Raw genomic sequence first — 19,396 nt, 5'->3', positions numbered from 1 at the left:
TTTACTAGAAGAATGGACTCATTTCTGACACATGCACACACAGAGAACAGTCTCATATGCCGTGTGTGTGTGTGTGTGTGTGTGTGTGTGTGTGTGTGTGTGTGTGTGTGTGTGTGTGTTAGACTGACACAGACCTGTCAAAACAGCAACTGGAATTACAATAGAAAGCCCTTTTCACAGAACCACTGAGAGTCTCTCTCAATCTTTCCATTTCAGATTTTACTGTCATCCACATCAGGCTTCATTACATGATGTGGGTGCATGCGTGTGTGTGTGTGAGAGGACACCTCTCCCAATCTCTATAATTATGGATCAGATTCACATTCTAACTCTGATAAAACAACAACAGCAAACCGTTTAATTTAAATGGTAATTTTAACGTATCGTTATGCAAGCTCTTATCCTCTGTCTCAGATCCTTCAGGTACTGAATGTGTGAAATAAATCAGTTTAAAATGTGCCAGTATTTCTGACTACTTTCAGATCTTCCAGTGACCTCAAGGCACTCCTAATTTACAAAAGCTCATCAAGGACTTTCAATCTGGCACAGTGTACAACCTCATCTAAAACACTCTAAAGGCTTTTACACACAGTATAATTTTAATTTAAACTTTAATTTCTCTTCCATGTCAATGCTTTTTTTATAATGATTCTTAATATGACACAAAAGCCCTTTAATAGAAAGACAAAAAAAACTAAAGGAAAAAAACTCAAATATATAGAGATATTCAGTCATGCTTAGTATTCTGTCAGATATATATATATATATATGATGGTGTTATCCACTGCACCACACCAACCACACATACCATGTAAAGCTGTGCTTTATATTTTATGGTACCCAAAACTTTGCATGTCACAGAATCAAAGATCAGATTATATTTATGCTAGAATTCATACTGCAACTTTGCTAAAATATTGTTTAGGACAGCGACAGGAGGGTTCTTTTTTACAGGAGCTACTTTATGATTTTCCCACAGTACTGATCGACTTTGTCATTGTTTTTCTCACTCCTCCTCCTGAGAAAACCTTCTTTTCTTTGTTGCCAGACATCAGTTGACCTTCTCTGAAGGTCTAGGAGGCAGTTATTGTTTTTATTTTTCAACATTGGTGCTGGTTTGGAATTTCTTAAACAGCTTGGACTGAAAAAAGACAAACAAATGGATCCTTGACCAAACCGAGCCTCAGTTCTGGCTCAAAGCCCAGAGAATCATATTAATATTTAAAATACACCTCATGGATGCACTGGGACGCATCATCAGTGATGTATCCTGAGGTCATCGGGTGTTTCGGGTCTTGCAACATCATACACCCTCACCCAGGCGACCCAGCCAGGGGTGATCAGGCCCCAACTTGCGTCCCAGTAGCAACCCACGGATCTGCCCTCTTCATCCAAAGCCACCTAGTAGCCTTTTCGGCGGCTTCGCTTGCGGACTTGATGGCCCTCTTCTTTGCTGCTCCCACGATGCCCAGGCGGCTGAGGACCTTGCACAGAGACCTCCCTGCAAATCCCCTGCAGCCTACTTCTATGGGCTCGTAGAACGTCTTCCAGCCTCCTCCCCTGCACTCCTCCACAAGTTCCTGGTATTTAGCCCTCTTCCTCTCATTTGCTTCCTCGATGTTTTCTTCCCAGGGCACTGTCAACTCCAGTATGATCAGCTGTTTTGAAGACTGAGAGGTCATGATCATATCTGGACGGAGGGTTGTTGTTGCGATCTGCTGGGGGAACCTCATTTGCTTACCCAGGTCGACCTGCAGCTGCCAGTCAGATGCTGTATGGAGTAGGCCTGCTGTCGCATGTTTGTTTGTTCTGGGTTTTTCTCCAGCTTTCACAAAGTAGATTGCCTTCTTTGGAGCATGATGGTTCTTGCTGGAGCTGATGGCTGAAGCTACGCTCTCAGCGACTGCCTTAAGCACCTGGTCATGGCGCCAGCGATAGCGACCATCTGCTAGAGCCTTCGGGCAGCCGCTGAGGAGGTGTTCTAAAGAGCCTCTACCAGAGCACAGCGGGCAGGAAGGTGTCTCACTTTTCCCCCACACATGGAGGTTCGCTGGGCTTGGCAGGACGTCGTAGACAGCTTGGACCAGGAAACGGACCCGCTGGAAATCCGGCTGCAAGATGTTTGTCCAGGTGATCCTTCGCTTCAGAGCGCTCTCCCACCTTGTCCATGCTCCCTGTTGCCGTAATCCTACTACCCTGCTCAGCCGCTCTTCCTCCACACCTGCTCTGACTTCCTCCTGGATCAGGTGGTGCCTTTCCTTCCCACGTGTCTGGCTAATGAGGATCTTTGGGAAGTACCCCAAGCCTGCTCTGCCTGTTGCCTCAGTGCCCACCAATTCCTTCTGTCTTAGGCGTGACTCTGCCAGCTTCACTGCTTCCCTAGCCTTCCACTTTCTTCCTGTCCTCACCTCGATGCCGGCTGCTGACACTTTGCTGTCCTTTGAGTCCATGTACTGTAGAGCTTCTCTGGTGCGTGCCACCATAAACTCTTCTGTCAAACCCCTGAGAGGAAGCTGCAAGATGTTGCTCGTACCATACAGTGCAGCGCTGGTGAGGCTGCGAGGAAGTCCCAGCCATTTTCGAAGAAAGCTGCTGATCCTCCTCTCCAGGGACTCAACTGCTGTCATTGGGACTGCGTAGATTAACAGGGGCCACAGGATGCGGGGCAGGATTGAATGCTGGTAGATCCAGGCTTTAAACCTACCAGGCAGGCCAGACTTGTCTACCTTGGTGAGCCAGGTACCGAGTTCTAAACTGGCCTTCTGGATGGCTGCTGAGTCCTTCAGGGTGGAGTCAAAGAGTTTCCCCAAGCTCTTCACTGGTTGCTCTGTGATGGTAGGGATGACCGTTCCTGAGATGGAAAAACGGAACTTGTCAATCACCTTCCCCTTTTTCAGGACCATCGATCGTGATTTGGAGGGCTTAAAACTCATCCTTGCCCAGGTCATGAGCTTTTCAAGCCCTTGCAGGATCCACCTGCACCCTGGGACTGACGTGGTTGTTACAGTGAGGTCATCCATAAAGGCTCTGATGGGAGGCTGTCGTACACCTGACTTGGTCAGGGGCCCTCTGCATTCCACCTCAGCTGACTTGACTACCATGTTCATGGCCAGGGAAAAGAGGACAACAGAGATGGTGCAGCCTGTAATTATCCCTTTCTCAATGCTGTGCCAGTCTGATGTCTCTGACCCAGAAGTAACTCTCATCCTAAACTTATTGTAGTAATCCAGGATGAGGTCCTTGATCTTACTGGGAACATGGTGGAGGTGGAGAGCGAGTTCTACCAACTTGTGTGGTATGGACCCATAGGCATTAGCCAGGTCCAACCACAACACAGCTAGGTCGCCTTTGTTCTCATGGGCCTCCCGGATGAGTTGCGTAACGACTCCAGTGTGTTCCAGGCAGCCAGGAGCAGAGATCCCTCCCTTCTGTACTGATGGGTCTATATAGCTGTTCTTGAGAAGAAACTCTGTCAGTCTTCGAGAGACGATGCTGAAAAACACCTTCCCTTCCACACTCAGCAGTGAGATGGTTCGAAACTGACTGATGTCTCGCGAGTTCTCCTCTTTGGGGATCCAAACTCCCTCAGCATGCCTCCACTGGTCGGCCACTTTCCCCCTTCTCCAAATCACTTTCAGGATCTTCCACAGATGCCGTAGAAGCCCTGGGCAGCGCTTGTAGACCAGATAAGGGGTTCCACTGGGGCCTGGGGCTGACGCTGAACGGGCCGCCTTGACGACCTCCTCCACCTCCTTCAGGCTTGGCTCCTTCAGGTTGAACTCCATTGTCGGGAGATCTGGCCTGATGAGAGCTTTATTGGGCTCCAGTTCCAAGTCTCTCTGAGGATCGCTCACAGTGTCCTGGAGAAAGTGATTTACTTGCTCTATAGAGCACTCAAGCTGCCCGCTGCGCTTGTCCCCGAGGAGTTGTTTGGTAAAGCCAAAGGGATTTGCGATGAAAGCTGCTCGCTTCCTTGCCCTCTCTTTCGCCCGTCTCCGGTGCCACTCTGCTCTGCGAAGAGTCATCAGCTTCTTGCGCAGGATGTTTTTCAGTTCCAACAAGGGTTTCTTCTCCTCCTCTGCTGCAGCCTTGTACTGTTTCTTGAGGGTGCGAAGCTCCTGGCGCAAATGATGTATCCGGGTGGCTCTGCGGCTCATTGTGTAGGAAGTGGATTTTGATTTTCCTTTATCCACCTGTCCAAATCTTTCTGAGGCATAGCTGATGATGATTGTAGTCATTGATGTGAGTCGGCTGTCCACGTCTCCTTTGGCTGTGGCCTGGATGATCTTGGACACATCCTCGTCAAACTGCTGCCACTCGCTCCTCTTGCTGGCTGGGGGCCACTTAATCCGCTGCTGTGGAATTACTCTGCTAGGGTTAAGAGTCTGAGGTACATGGAGGGACTGGGCTCTGTGGGTTGCCTCCTGGCCGGGCTCCTCCTGCGTCTCACCAGGTACAAGACCTGAGCGTTGTACCTCATTGTCTTTGTCTAGGCATTTCATTCTAGCTTTGTGGATCTTCAGGCCACGATGGTTCTTGCACAGCTTTCCACAAATGCATATAACGTTCGTCGTATGTCCGTTTGCCTGGGTCATCACCGTGTAGTCCGTCCGATTGAAGATCTCATCCTCCCCCCCTCTCGGGATCTCCTGGGGGTATCTCTCTGTAGGGCTTTCCGTAGCTTGATTGGGTCCTCTCTCACGAAAGATGCAGGTTGGGATGCTACCCCAACCTGCCCCAGGTGCCGTCTTTCCGTGCTGCCAACTGTCTCTCCAGTAGTCGACCAAACTGTTCTTGGTTGTCACCTAGTCTATTCCTAGGGGTCACTGGCTGTGCCAGATGTTGAATATTTAAAATACACCTCATGGATGCACTGGGACGCATCATCAGTGATGTATCCTGAGGTCATCGGGTGTTTCGGGTCTTGCAACATCATACACCCTCACCCAGGCGACCCAGCCAGGGGTGATCAGGCCCCAACTTGCGTCCCAGTAGCAACCCACGGATCTGCCCTCTTCATCCAAAGCCACCTAGTAGCCTTTTCGGCGGCTTCGCTTGCGGACTTGATGGCCCTCTTCTTTGCTGCTCCCACGATGCCCAGGCGGCTGAGGACCTTGCACAGAGACCTCCCTGCAAATCCCCTGCAGCCTACTTCTATGGGCTCGTAGAACGTCTTCCAGCCTCCTCCCCTGCACTCCTCCACAAGTTCCTGGTATTTAGCCCTCTTCCTCTCATTTGCTTCCTCGATGTTTTCTTCCCAGGGCACTGTCAACTCCAGTATGATCAGCTGTTTTGACTAAACTAAACTAAAGCTGTGGACCAATTATGAGAATAAACTATTTACTGGAATAGACCGTTATGCTTGGACCAGCTGAAGGAAGAGGACGCCCAGCAACATGATGAATGGACATAATCACAGGCTTCATGAAGCCATTAAGAAGCCTAAACTATTAACCCACAAGAACCCAAACCCAGTGCTGAATATGCATTTAATAGACATGAATCAGTTATTATGAATCAGTTATTATGAATTGAGCAGCTATTTATAGTGTTTCTTCTTTTTGTGATAACAAGGTCACATGAGGTCTGTGAATATTTTAAGGTTAAAATCACACTGTAACTCATGTCAACATTTAAGTTTATAACTTAATTACTTAAGTAATTTATTGTGTTCATAAAAATGGTTAGTACAGAAAAATACACTTTACACACACTTTTGAAGCTTCTGTTACATAAAAGTCATTATGGGCTATTTTGGATTAAAAAATGGATCTATAAGATCTTTAGGGTTCGGCATAGAACCAATAGATTCTGCACAGATCAATTTGAGTGTTTACATGACTCTCTCTCTTGTTAAAGTGTTTTTCATCCACAGAGAAAACATCTTGTAGTTCTTTACCCTTCAGACCTTTTGTTCTATGAGCACCTAAAATGTTTTTCTAGAAGTATTTAGAAGTATTTTTGCTTAAGAGTGTAATTTTAATTGCTCAGGCTTCTAGAAGTACTATTCTCCACATCCAGTCTGAGAGCTGTGGGCTGATCATTTCATGCCCTTTATTCCATCCAGATTTCTTCAGACCGACCACGAAGTGATCGATGAGAACACCCGGACAAACAGAATGGCTGATCAATACAACCTAAAGCATCTAAACTCTCTCAACACTGTAAAGTATGTGTGTGTTTAAGTGTTATATATGAGACATAAGACAAAATACAGCCTTTGGGAAATGTCTCCATTTACATCTAAATGAACCAATGACATTTTCTCATATAGATTAAAAATTCCACACTCAAATATATTCCAATTCAGCCTGGTGATAAATGAACGTCATTTAAAAGCATATTTAGACCTAAAAGCCTGGTTTCTACGCCTCATCTCCGAACAACGGGCTAAAGCTCTTTCCGTAAATTGAGTTAGCCTGAGACTAATCTGCGCACAAAAGCAGGCTTCTCTCCACCATATCTATAATCTCCCATTAGCTAAAGGTGTGAATGAATTAGCATACATCCTGTAGCAGGAATCTGATGGATGGATAATATGCTCTATTTTCACAGTGGCAGAAGCGATTATTAAGAAGCGGAAAAGGGGAAAGAAACACACGTCATACTCGCACAAATGGTCTAATACAAATGATAAATAGATCCTACATTCACAGAGCACCTTATTGGAAACACTATAGTAGATATACTGGATACAGTGTCCTTCAGATCTCAAAATAGCCTCAATTCTTCATGACATGCATTTTACAAGATGTTGCAAACATGACTTGGAGATTCTGGTCCCTGTTTGCTTCACACAATTCCTGCAGATATCTCAGGAACACAAGTAAGTACACCCCTCACATTTCTGCAAAAAATGATTATATATTTTCATGGGTTAAAAATACATAAATTAAACTTTTAATATAACTTAGGGTAGTCAGTAGGGGTGGGCAATATGGCCCTAAAATAATATCACAATATTTCATGGTATTTTCACGATAACAATACTTTTGGCGATATGACAAAACACTGAATAAAAAAAAAAAAGAATTCACAAATACACTACTGCAACAAAATAAAAATAAAATGTTATCATCACATACGATATGATATGGTACACTCCTAACTAAAATATTAAAAATACAACATGTCTTGATACTAATAATGAACTCCAAATATCTACATATATCCAGGACTGAAGTAAAATAAATAATACTGGACAAATAGATATATAATGAACGTGTGAACTGTGTGAATGTGAACTGTGTTATATGGCGTGATATTTTATGGTATAATATATCACGATATTTACAATTTTGAAAAATGTTGGTGATATTATATTGCATACGATATGATATGATATGATATGGTACACCCTTAGGAGTCAGTGTAAATCTTGTAATACTTAACACATAGCCATGTATGTCTAAATCACTGGCAACGGTACACCTTGTGTGAGTACACCTTGTAGTGAGCATGTCCAAATTGTGTCATGTGACTTGTTACATTTACAAGGTTCTACTTGTTTCGGGTACCTCTCTTTCATACAGGCAGCTGGATATCCAACATGGCACTTCATGGCAAAGAACTCTCAGAGGATGCGTCTCTAGGACAGTGCTAGATAATAATAATAGTCACACAAAGTAGAGGTTACAATTTGAACATGTTACCTGTTAGGTGTACTCACTTGTGTTGCCAGCTATTTTGACATGAACGGCTAACTGTACACTGACTACTTAAATCATATCAAAGTTTAATTTCTTTAGTGTTCTATAGTATTTGTATAGTATTATGCAGACATGTGAGGGATGTAATTACTTTCATTGGATGCTCTATATGTTGTAAATATCCTGTTTTACCACATCTTAAAAGTGTTCAACTGAATTCAGCCCTGGTAAATGGAAAGACCCATTTTGAGATGACTTTTGATTTACGACGTGGTGCATAATTATGTCTGAAGGAGTCATTAGAATTTGAGTTAACTGTGGCTATGAAGGGATGCACAGGGTTAATACTAATTAGCATTACCAATTATACTGTGTGGTCAAAATGTGCCAAGAAAAGAATCCTCACACCAGTCAGGGTAATGATGTGGAATAGTGTCCTTGAGTGCAATCTGGTTCAGAATGTTTTTCTGCATATTATCTTGAATGTAGTAATGAGTAGAGGCAGGCTGCATCTGACAGGGTCTTTATTCAGTTCTCACAGACTGTGAAACACGCAGGGGTCAAATGATATGAAGACAGGCACAATAAAGCAAAACACAGAAAATTCAAAACAATCGGGAGAACCGCAACTAATGACTGAGACAAAGGGCTATAAAGTATATGTTGGTAAGAATAAGCTGCAGGTTTGAGTGGAGCCAGAGGAGAAACAGTCCACACAGTATTACTACCTCATTAGTGTCACTGAAAATAAGGTGAATAAACATCAAGGTAGCTTACATTACCTCGTATCAAACATTAGCTGAAGGGGGGCATTTGGGAAAATGCCAGTTCAGATAATGGCAGATACATAACGTACAGTAAGTCTCAACTTCCTAAGAACACAAAAAATAACTAATGACCTAATTGGCTGCTCTGTGTTGTTCCAAAATGTCTCCTGTTATTTCACATTTTAAGTAAGAAAATGGGGTTTATTTGGAGATGCGCATCATGGAATTTAACCCTATTTATTAAGTTACAATTCTCAGATTAGTGCTATCTCCTTACCCCTGAGGATTTCTTATATGTGACTTCTGTAAATGTAAATCAAAACTGTGCTTAGAGATGTTAATGTTAAACATCAAACAGAAATCAGAAGTAATGTTTGTAAAATAAAGCAACAGATACTATATAACAAAAACTATATAAAAAATAAATGGCTGAATGGATCAATAAAAATAATCCAAACGCATTTTTTTACCCCTATTTCCAATGAAAGATAAAGTTTTCTTGTAAAGTTTCTTGTAAAATCAATGTTGTTGACTGTGGGTCAATCTGTTTAGTGTGTGTGTGTATTTGCATCATGACTGTTTAACCAAACATGGTGGAAAAACAGTGTAAAAATGATTCATAAACTCTTAAAAAGTTTGGATTTTTAACACAAAATTTACTGTTAAATTCTTCCATTATTATGCAGCATGATGGTGAAATGTTATGAACTGCTAACAGTCACGGTTACTGGGACACTCTTTGCGCTCACTGTGGATCTGGTGATGTGTTTTATAAATCTGGCTCACTGACTGTAACTGCAATTACCACCACTTCAAAGCACAAGTGACTTAAAAAGACACTTGTTTACTCAAGGAGACTGCACTTCTGCTCGCGAATCGAGCTCATTGGACAGTCCAGCACATTTTCCAATTGGCCGGCCAGGAGGTTAAACCAGGTTGCCTTGGAAACTCTTTTATTATTTTGAATTCTGGCCCACGGCAGCTTTAGCGAAGCTCTATTGATGGAATATAATGAGTTGTGGCCTCGTGGCTGAAATTTCATCTACAGGCTCATTAGGATATGAAGCCTTACCCTCAAAGGACAAAAAGGAGCAGCTTGACAGGTTAAGCAAACGACTGAGAGAAAGAGAGAGAGAGAGAGAGAGAGAGAGAGAGAGAAACAGAATTAGTCAGATAATAAGAGGGGAAAAAATAGAAGAAAACCCACAGAACAGTTGTGATGATAAGTAATCGGGCCGTCTGTCGAGGCTATGCTAATGTGTGATAAAAGAATGGGGTGCCAGGACCATGTGTGTGTATGTGTGAGTGAAAGCAGCAGGATCCAAACAAAGAAAACAAATGAGACTTCTCTGAAATGTCCGTCAGTGAGTGGGCAGAAGCAGAGAAAAGCCTCATCAAGGTTTTCCTTCTCACTAAGAGACCAATTTCACTTCAATCCAATTAACCGCGGAGGCTACCTGATCTGAAAACTGTTACAGAGGCTCATGACACTTTCCAGTCTGTCCCACAGCTCAGCAACACAAAACCCTTTCTCTAAAAAACAAGATAGCTATCTCTGGCATGCATGCTAATGTCACCATGTGGAGCGTATCAGCCTAGCGTACCACCAGAGTTTAGAGTGTCTGCCCGAACCCGAGATTTTCAACCACTTCAACTTTTCCAGCCTACGAGAAGCTGGTCAGAGTTGATAGGAAGCTAAATAAAGGGCAATTCTGAAAGAAGACCTTTTGAAGGCTGTAAAAGATTTGAGACTGGGAAGGAGATTCGCCTTCCAGCAAGACGATGACCCTAAACATACAGCCAGAGCTACAGTGGAATGGTTTAGATCAGAGAATATATATGTGTTAGAATGATCCAGTCTTAAATCGCATTGAGATTCTGTGGCAAGACATGAAAATTGCTTTCCAGCCTGAGCAAAACATTGCGCAAAGCTGGTAGAGACAAACCCCAAAGCACGTACAGTTGCAATTGCAGCAAATAGTGGCTCTACTAAGTATTATTATGTGGGGGAATTAATACTTTTGCATGTCACATTTTTGTTCCACTTCACACCTAATGATCAGGAGGTGGAGAGGGATGGCTCCTTTAAGTTTGTGGGGAAACACAAGGATGGAGGTTAATACTGCTGCTATTAATCAAAGGCTCTTCTTTGTAGGATCCAGAGAGTGTATGATACACTTGTACAAAGCTGTGGAGGAAAATATACTGACCTTTTCCATATGTGTGTGGAACAGTGATATAACAGCTTATAAGAGAGATCGGCTAGAGAGGGTAGTGTATACCGCTTCTAAAGTCACTGGCTGACAGCTTCCATCTGCTGCTTTAATTTACCTCAGTAGAACGGAAAATATAATGCATGCAAATGATATACAAATGACTAAAACCCAGCACAGTACACGCTCAAACTGCTTACTACTGGTGAGAGTTTTCAGAGTTCAGAGATTTTATGCAGAACATCACAGGTTTGTAACAGCATGTACTGTTCCCATCAGCTACTAAAATGCTGAACACCTTTCCATTACCATAATAATGATGGACATTACTTTTTTACGCAGCTTCATTTAGAGCATCAGTGTGTCTTTACACCTTGTGCAGCTTGAAACGCACAAAAGGTGTGTATTAATTCTCTTAATTATTCATGGGTGTGTTTTGGGTGCAACATGAAATAAACCAGTCAGTGTGCCACTTGCCATTCTCTTACTTCCTCACTTACAGGAACATCTCTGTTATTTTATATTGTATTCTGTTCACTGTTGATGTATACGTTGGGTTTGTGGGGTCTAAGGTAATTTCTGAAGTGTTATTTTGACCCTGTTTCTGTGTTTATTAAATAACAGAAGCAGGCTGGAAAGTTTCTATTGGTTTGGTGCCACACATGTTGGTTTATGTGCTCAAAAATATAATCAAATAAGAACATAAAATACTAAACATTTTAGGAAATTTAGAGATTTCACAATTAAACACAATTACAAAGTGAGAAATTAGGAAAAAATAGATGTTTTTACAGTGACCACTGTATCAAATTCCCCTCAAGTACGGATTTGGTAATGGTGTTTGCACCTAAAACCATGGCTTTGTTTGAGCTTCTAACACTTGTTAGTTACATTAGTATTGTAGCTTTAATTTATAACTAAAGAAAAAAACTTCTGACACCAGAAATGTTCAATCAGTTGCCAAAGTCATGCAAACTGTATGTGCCTTTTGTTATATCTTGCAAACTAATGGTTGTAATCCCAAAACTGGGTGAATTTTGGACCAAATTTTGGATTTGTTTTAATTAAACTAAACACACTGCTAAAAAGGAGCTTTCTCATAAAATAAAGTGTATTATAATGGAGATTGTCCATTTGTTGCCATCACAGCCTCTGGGAGGTCTTTAGAGTAAATGTCAGCACACTGCTGTGAGGAGAATTTGATTGAGATCAGCCCCACCAGAGCATCAGTGATTCAGTTACTGATATCGGATAATTAGTTCATTCAATCCAACTCAACCCAACAGTATTGGATGGAGCTTCATTACTTCAGAGAACGCAGCCTCAATCCTCCACAGTCCAATCCATGCTTGGCATTGGGTGAGCTTAATCTTATGTATTGCTGCCTCAGAGCACTCAGTTCTGTTTGCCAGTGGATTTATAAAGAGACTATTTAAGCTGTAACTGAATGCCTGTGTCAACAAGAGGTGCACCTAAAGAAACTGAATATTTATATTGAACGAACATGAGAATGGAGGAAAAGCTCACTGGCCGCACAATGGAGTTTCGTTTATATAGAAGGATATTAATAAAAGTGAAGTGTGTTACAACAGAGTATGTTCTTATTTTATATTGATGGCCATGACAGTTTTGGTTTGTTTGTAAAGTCAGAGCAGAGCAAGTCAGTTGGAGAAAATACTGAATACTATTGTGTCATGTACCGTTTTTTACAGACTGTAAGGCGCACTGGATTAAAAGACGCACTATAAACGAAAAATTATTTTCTGGTCTATTTTCATACATAAGGTGCACCGGATTATAAGGCGCATTTTAAGCAATAAGTAAACAAAATGTTATTCTTAAAAAGCAAAGATCATTTTCTTTCAAATATAAAAACGAGCACTGGATGTTAATGTACACAGAATTCTCTGCTGAAATCTCTGCCTCAGTTTATTTACTGTAAGCTTATATTTTCAATATTTTCAACAGCAGCGCTAATAAATGCCGCCCAACACGGAAAACATGCTGGCTACAGTCTGATATACTCGCCTCTGATCGGCGAAAGAGCTAGCACTGCGGTTAGAGAACTAAACTGAAACTCCTGTATAAAGCTGCACTTCAGCGGAGTGTCTTTATTGCTCCTAACAATCTGACTGGTAAAATTCATACATAAGGTGCACTGGATTATAAGGGGCACTGATGATTTTTGAGAAGATTAAAGAATGTTAAGTGCACCTTATAGTGTGAAAAATTCATGAATCCTAGTGAAAGAATGTAGCCAACGTGATCTAAAGATGCTTTTGAAATGTAATTTGTAGGATCAAAATATCAAGTGCAAAGCAATAATAGCATTGGTGATGTGTTAGACAGTGATATTTTAAACTAAGCTAAACTAAGCCAGCAAAAAAGGAGGCATCAAACAAAAACGTAAAAAGATGAGCCATCACAGAAAACATGCCCATGTGGGGTGTATACGGGTAGTTCCACTGGAAACCAGAAGGTTTTTTTAATGATGGGCCCAATCAGGGTCCGTGATTGGCTGTAACTTTGATGGGCTGAAACTTTGGGACCCATTTGAGAAACCAAACTGGGTCTCAGTAATAACACATTTACAAACCCAAAAGTCTTTGAGTGCTTAAAAGCTCCAAGCCTATTTTTACCATTTTCCGCCTGAAATTACATACTCACATTTGAAGGCTTATCACTCCAATATTAAATTATTTAGAGTCAATTCTATGAATTAATATTACTTAGAAGCCTTTACACAATTCATTTAAGGCATTTTAATTATTCAATTGAACATGTAATGGCCAAAATATGGTAAAAACCAGGAAATTTTTTAGGCGCTTTTCAGATTTTCTATTTAATTTTTTTATTTTCAGACACATAAAATGAACTATTTATATGGAACAAGGGTTTTGACAGCTCTATATTTTACTATAATGTGTTTACAATCATCATATAAAATTTTAAACTGCTACCTATTACTGTTTAGGAATTATAGTGATTTGAACCAGTAACGGTCTTTTCTTTCTCCAAAGGACTGGAAACTTTAGAATAATAAAAACTACCACTTTTATAACTCATTTTGCAGTAAACTCTGGGTTTTTGTGTGGTCTACTCATATACAAACAGAAATCCGCAGTGTCTTTTTAAGAGCGGTTGTTCTGCTCAGTGGAAAATCTATTAGAGAAAGTTTCTATGGCCAAGCATCTCTCTTCCTTAGCCTTTCAGCTGGCCGAGCTCGCCACCTGATTGGCTGAGAGACCTCATTCTCATACCGTCATGTCCAGTAGGCTCCGCCCTGTCTGGCTGTGGGCCAGAATCGGAGCAGCGTCGAATAAAATGCTTTTAATTCGTAATTAAAGTTAAGATTCCGTCTCACATTATTCCTCGCGCGGGGTGGATATAACTGTAGATTATAGGAGACTGGATTGATGGATTTTCTTGAGTGTGGACTCGTTTTGAAGGTAAGAGAGTGGGGGAGCCGCTGGTGGGTGTTGGGGGGGTGGGGGGAGTGACTTTAGGTAACTACAGGACCAAACCTGTGCATTTTTCAACTCTGAACACGCGCTGCAACGCGCTCTTTCAGCTCTAATTCGTACATCCTACACTAAAACGGAGCACAGTTTCGGAATCCGTAGAGCCAGACGGTTCGAATGGTGTATAACATGTCCGCATTCGATCAAATATGGATGTCCGATAAACAGAAATATGAAAATTATGATTTAATATTTTCATAACCAAGGCATATTTCGCCCTAAATGTTTATTTTCTGAAAGGAGATACCGCTAAATAGGCTAGATAACTGGAAAGCAGAGATTCTAAGCTTTAAAATGGTATATTGGGTGTCTATATTGAACCTATAGCTATTCATAAACACAGCCAGATATTAAATATCATATTTTTCTGGCCCGCCGGCGGGCCAGGGCGTGTTAAGAGGTTAAAACTGTTCATACTACCTTTGGATTCCACGGTGGACGACACCTCGCTCTCCATTTCCTCATCATGTGGGGGCTCCTCCAATTTAACCTTTCGCACCTTACACGGCCGACCAACCCTGAGACATGACACAAGGAGATAATTAGAGTTTTACTACACATGCAAACTCATGAGGACAAAAACCAAACCCATTCTCAGGTGATACCAAAAGAAAAAGTCTAAAAATAACTTCTGTTCTATCTACTTTAAGGCGTATACTGAAAGTTGCTATACTGAGAAAAAATACCTGAACCCTGGTAATTAGCATTCTAGGCTACAATCATATAGCAGGTAAATGTGGCCCAAATCCAATCTCTTATCCAGTCATATGTGACACAGGTGTGTTGTTTGTGTGACTGCATAAACTTTCAAAAAACAATTTGGGTCACTTCCATATGTTGTATTAAAATCTGATACATATCCAATTTGTGGAAATGCAACTCCGTTCGAACAGCCAGATCTGAATTAATGCAATTTTTTAATCAAACAGAAGGAAAAAAGACAGCGAGGAGAAGGGAAAGTGCTTGTGAGTAGACAGGAAAATGGACAGCTCTGGTGATTTGGTGACTTAAATGGCGGAAAACCGAGATAACAGACCTCCTGAAATATTTGGACTGATGTGTTTTAACCAATAATATGAAAAGGCTTGTGTTATAGCTACATGTTGTTCCTAATAAACTGCCCAAATGCAGCTACACAGTCTGACCGTGAACAAATTACTTGTCCTTTTCAGCGAGCTGGAGAGAATTCTCTGTGATCAGCTGAGCAGCAGTCTAAACTCATTTATTGCTCCTGAGATTCTGACAAGAATTTAAACAAAACATTAAGAAGTGCTCTGTTCCTCATGTGTGCCACTTTCAGCCAGATGTCAAATATTGTTCAAATTAAAGTGTGAACAATCTAAACTAAATACCGGATTCGGGCCACTTTTACCTACTTTGTAAACGTAACCTAATGCTGACCTTACACCAAACGATTTTCATGCGATTTCACTGTCGCAGACAAATTTCCAGTGTTGGGATAAAATCATGTGAGTCTTGCAGGAGTCGAGTTGCGGTCATGTCATCTCGATTGTTCAGTGTAAGGTAGTCTTTTTATTGTGGGTGGGATTTGCATCCTGATTGGTCTGTCTTTGTGCTTAGCAGATCTATCAGTGTTTTTTGTTGGTGGGATTTAGATTCTTTTGGTCTGTCTCTCTGCTCAGTACAACTACCAGTGTTTTCTGTGGGTGAGATTTACACTCAACCCCTCTCTTTCTTTTAGTGTAGTTATTTCCCTAAAATACATTTTTGCATAGTGGGATGTATGGATTATGAGATAATGCAATGCTTCTAAAAATGGCATTACACACATTGCATATTGTTCTGATTGATTCACAGAAATAAAATATTGAATAGCTTCACAGAATAATGACCATTAACTGCTGCAGTGGTGGTAAGAAAGGATTCTTTGTCTTTTTTCCAAGCTTGGAGAAAACCAGCCCAAAGAGCAGATGAAATTCTCGCCAAGAGTATTTTCTATTGGAATAAAATCACATCTTAAATCACACCGTGTCCTTGAAGAGCTTGTGCTTTCAGTTAACAGTCTGTTCAGGGCAGAATGAGTATGTGTGCGTGCCTTTAAAAGGAAATGTCTGAGGTTAGTAAGTTTATGCAGTATGTGACAGAAAAGTCTTTAGTAATCTTTAGTGGGGCTGCAAGGTGCTTCAAAATCCTATAGTTTTATATAGTTTTTATAGTTAATCCTGAGTTTTTGCACTAACATAAACTGAAGTGTTCGGACACTGCAAATAGGGTCCACTTTCTCACCTTATAGCACTACCTCTGCTAGATAAACATAGATAATAAATGTGCCTGAAAATGCCCCCCCAGGTTTCTGTAAATGATGCTGTTGGTTCTGCTTAGTTCAGTCTACTGTGTCAATCTGGTCAATTAAATGAGTGAACTCAAACAAAGCCTTTTTGAAGAGCTGTACAATCTATGATAACAGCTTGACACAGAGACTGTAAAAAAAGATGGACTCCGTGTCGTTGTTCCCATTCATTCAATATAAATGAAGCCAAAATCTTCCGCCATGTTGGTGATCCTGATACCTAAGTCTGCGCGGTAGAGACCAGAGGAGGGAGAAAGACTGTGGAGAGCAGCCTACTCATTTAAGTAACCCCGCCCCTGAGGGCTGCCTCGTGTTCACAGGCTGCAGAGCGGAGCTGACAGTCTGTTATTGGTCCCGCCCATAACCAGCCCTTTTACAATAACCACACCTTTTTAAATAGAGCTGAATAACGTGAATTCTCTGGGGATATAAAAAAATTACAATGTAAGCAGAGGTTACACTAGCTGCTGCATTTAAATAATGGAGGTAGAATTACAGTATATTGGAAAAAAAACGTGATTGAAAGTTGTTCTGTGTTGCCATTGAAACCTATGGGGATGGGTGGGGTTACACAGCTTTCTGAAACCGAAAAGCAGGGGGCTTAAACTAAAGAGATTAGACTAATTTAGGATCTTAATTTATTGCTTCCCACATCCATATTTTCAACAGCTTCATCCCACATGGTAGCTTTTGTCCATATTGTACACCCCTACATTTTTCTGTGTGGCACAGAGAAACATCTCTCCAGGTGTAGTTAATCATAATCATTAGAAGTTAAGGGTCAGGGTTTTGGAAAGTAAAAAAGTCATTTTGGATCTGAATTAATGATCCAACTTGTATGTATATTTATGGCCCTGTGTTCATTACAAAACCATCTCTTCAATCTCTTTATTTATTGTTTATGAGCATTTCAACACTCATTTAGAAACAAGTCTTATTTTATAATAAAGTACTATAGCTGAACAGGGCCATTATAAACAAAATAAAAAGTCAGAGGCACTGTAAGCTTGACAATTTTTGTTGTGAATTATTGACAGTTTGATGGGACATATTTATAAGTGAAAAAAATTGTTTGTTGTTGTTTTTACCAAAACACACAGCTGCGTGCGAACGTGAGTAATCACACAAGTCATCCAGGGTCTCTCCTCCTCTTCCATTATCAGATTACAAATCCTCCCAAAGTCAGCAGGAGCAGCCAACAAATAGAACGGATGAGCAGCAGGCATCATCAGCTAAGCCATGAGTCACCCACATTTATGATTAATATCTACGAGTTCTTCGAGGTCAGCAGGCATCATGAGCTGATCTCAGACCACAACAGGGTGGTTTGGCTACTCAAGTTTTTCCAGAGACTTCAGTTTAAAACTGTCAACAGACATTATGGGCAAAAAATAACTAAAAAAACAATCCTGACAGGCCTACAGACATCATAAGTCAATATTAAACTTGTTTAAGCCAATGAGCAGCCATTATAAGCTGACCTTAAAACCTGCAAAATCCTGATAAGTAAACAGACATTAGGAGTTGATCCTGTAATGCCCATTTTGGACCATGATTCTCAAGAATGCAACCCATTTTTTGAGTTATAGGGCTCTGGGGGACCAAGCGACAGTATGAGTTACCTTCATTTTCAGATAAACAGAATTCTGAAAGTCTGGCAGCATTAAGAAATGATTTCACATTGCTGAATGTAGCCCATCTGCTCATTACCCATCTGCTCTGCTGTGAAATCATCCGAAATCAAGATTTTAAATTGCTTTTATTATTTTATTGTTATTAGACTAATAACTATAAGTTATTTTAATATATTTTATGTTTTCTTTGCTCAGGTTATTTGTTAATACACATCTTTTCTTGAATTCAGGTCTGCAACACATTTTAAAAAGTTGGGCTCATAATGAGATAAAAAAAACTTATTAAATTAAATTAAATTAAATAATACTAAGCAAAGATGGATAAAGAATCTTCAGATTGTCATTAAATGCAATTACTGCAATGCAGTCAGAAAATAATTTATATTTGCATATTTTTCCCTCTAATCTGCATGACATAATTAAATATTTCAGAGAATAAGGATGAATCTCAGTGTGTAAAGGGCAAGAGTGCAAGCCTAAGCTGAACACATTTGAAGTATATAGGATGGGACATCACTGTGATCTGACAAATCAGTATTCCAAATCTTTTTTTTTTTTAAGGTGTACGCTGAATTCTTCAAAATAAATACAGAAAGGACCATCCAGACTGTTATCAGCATTAAGCCTGTGATGCAGCATTAATGCAGAACAGTACCCTAATATGAGCAACCTTCAAGACAACATGGGATTATACAGGGATGTCAATGTTTTTTTTTTTTAAACAATGCAAAACCACATGCTGCACACATTGCAAAGGTGTAGATGTGGCAGAAGAGGGTATGCGTACTGAACTGGTCACCATGCAGTCATGAACCTCTTCTCAATAGAGGATATGTGGAGAATTTAGAAATAAAATATATGACATTGACAACCCTGTATTACAGCACACCCAGACCTGCCAACCTTGAAAGGATTTTATGATTACAAATGAGGGCAGAGTTACTTAGAGCTTTAATGGAGGTACACTAGTATATGGAGGAAATAAATGCTGAAAATATGCAATATCCACAAATGCATGCTTGTTACGCAAAATGCGTACATGTTGGCTGGTCTGCACACCTTAAGATGTGTCTGCAGGGAGAATGGGACCAAAAAATCCTAAAACACTTTATATGTTGGTAATCTGTCAAATCGTCTTTTAAGTGTTGTGAGAAAAAATAGCAACAAAAAAAAACTGTAAAGGTTTTACTGTCCCAACTTTTTTTTGAAATGTGCTTCAGGTGCACTTGGATGTATAATGGATGTATATTAACAAATTGAATTATATTAATCTGAATATAAAAGATTTTGTCTTTATACAT

General features: G+C 40.7%; 1 protein-coding gene across 1 annotated transcript in view; it reads right to left on the bottom strand.

Annotated features, from left to right (window-relative positions):
* The window catches only part of l3mbtl3 (L3MBTL histone methyl-lysine binding protein 3), a 73,757-nt gene that overhangs the window by 4,902 nt on the left and 49,459 nt on the right, over positions 1-19,396 (bottom strand). Inside the window, exon 19 of the mRNA XM_022663376.2 lies at positions 14,571-14,668. Within this exon, the coding sequence (XP_022519097.2) occupies positions 14,571-14,668 (98 nt within the window). The remainder of the gene's footprint in view (positions 1-14,570; positions 14,669-19,396) is intronic.

This window comes from Astyanax mexicanus, chromosome 1, assembly GCF_023375975.1.
Source record: "Astyanax mexicanus isolate ESR-SI-001 chromosome 1, AstMex3_surface, whole genome shotgun sequence".
Lineage (NCBI taxonomy): Eukaryota > Metazoa > Chordata > Actinopteri > Characiformes > Acestrorhamphidae > Astyanax > Astyanax mexicanus.
The sequence above is the reverse complement of the archived record's forward strand: the minus strand, read 5'-3'. Positions and strand labels throughout refer to the sequence as shown.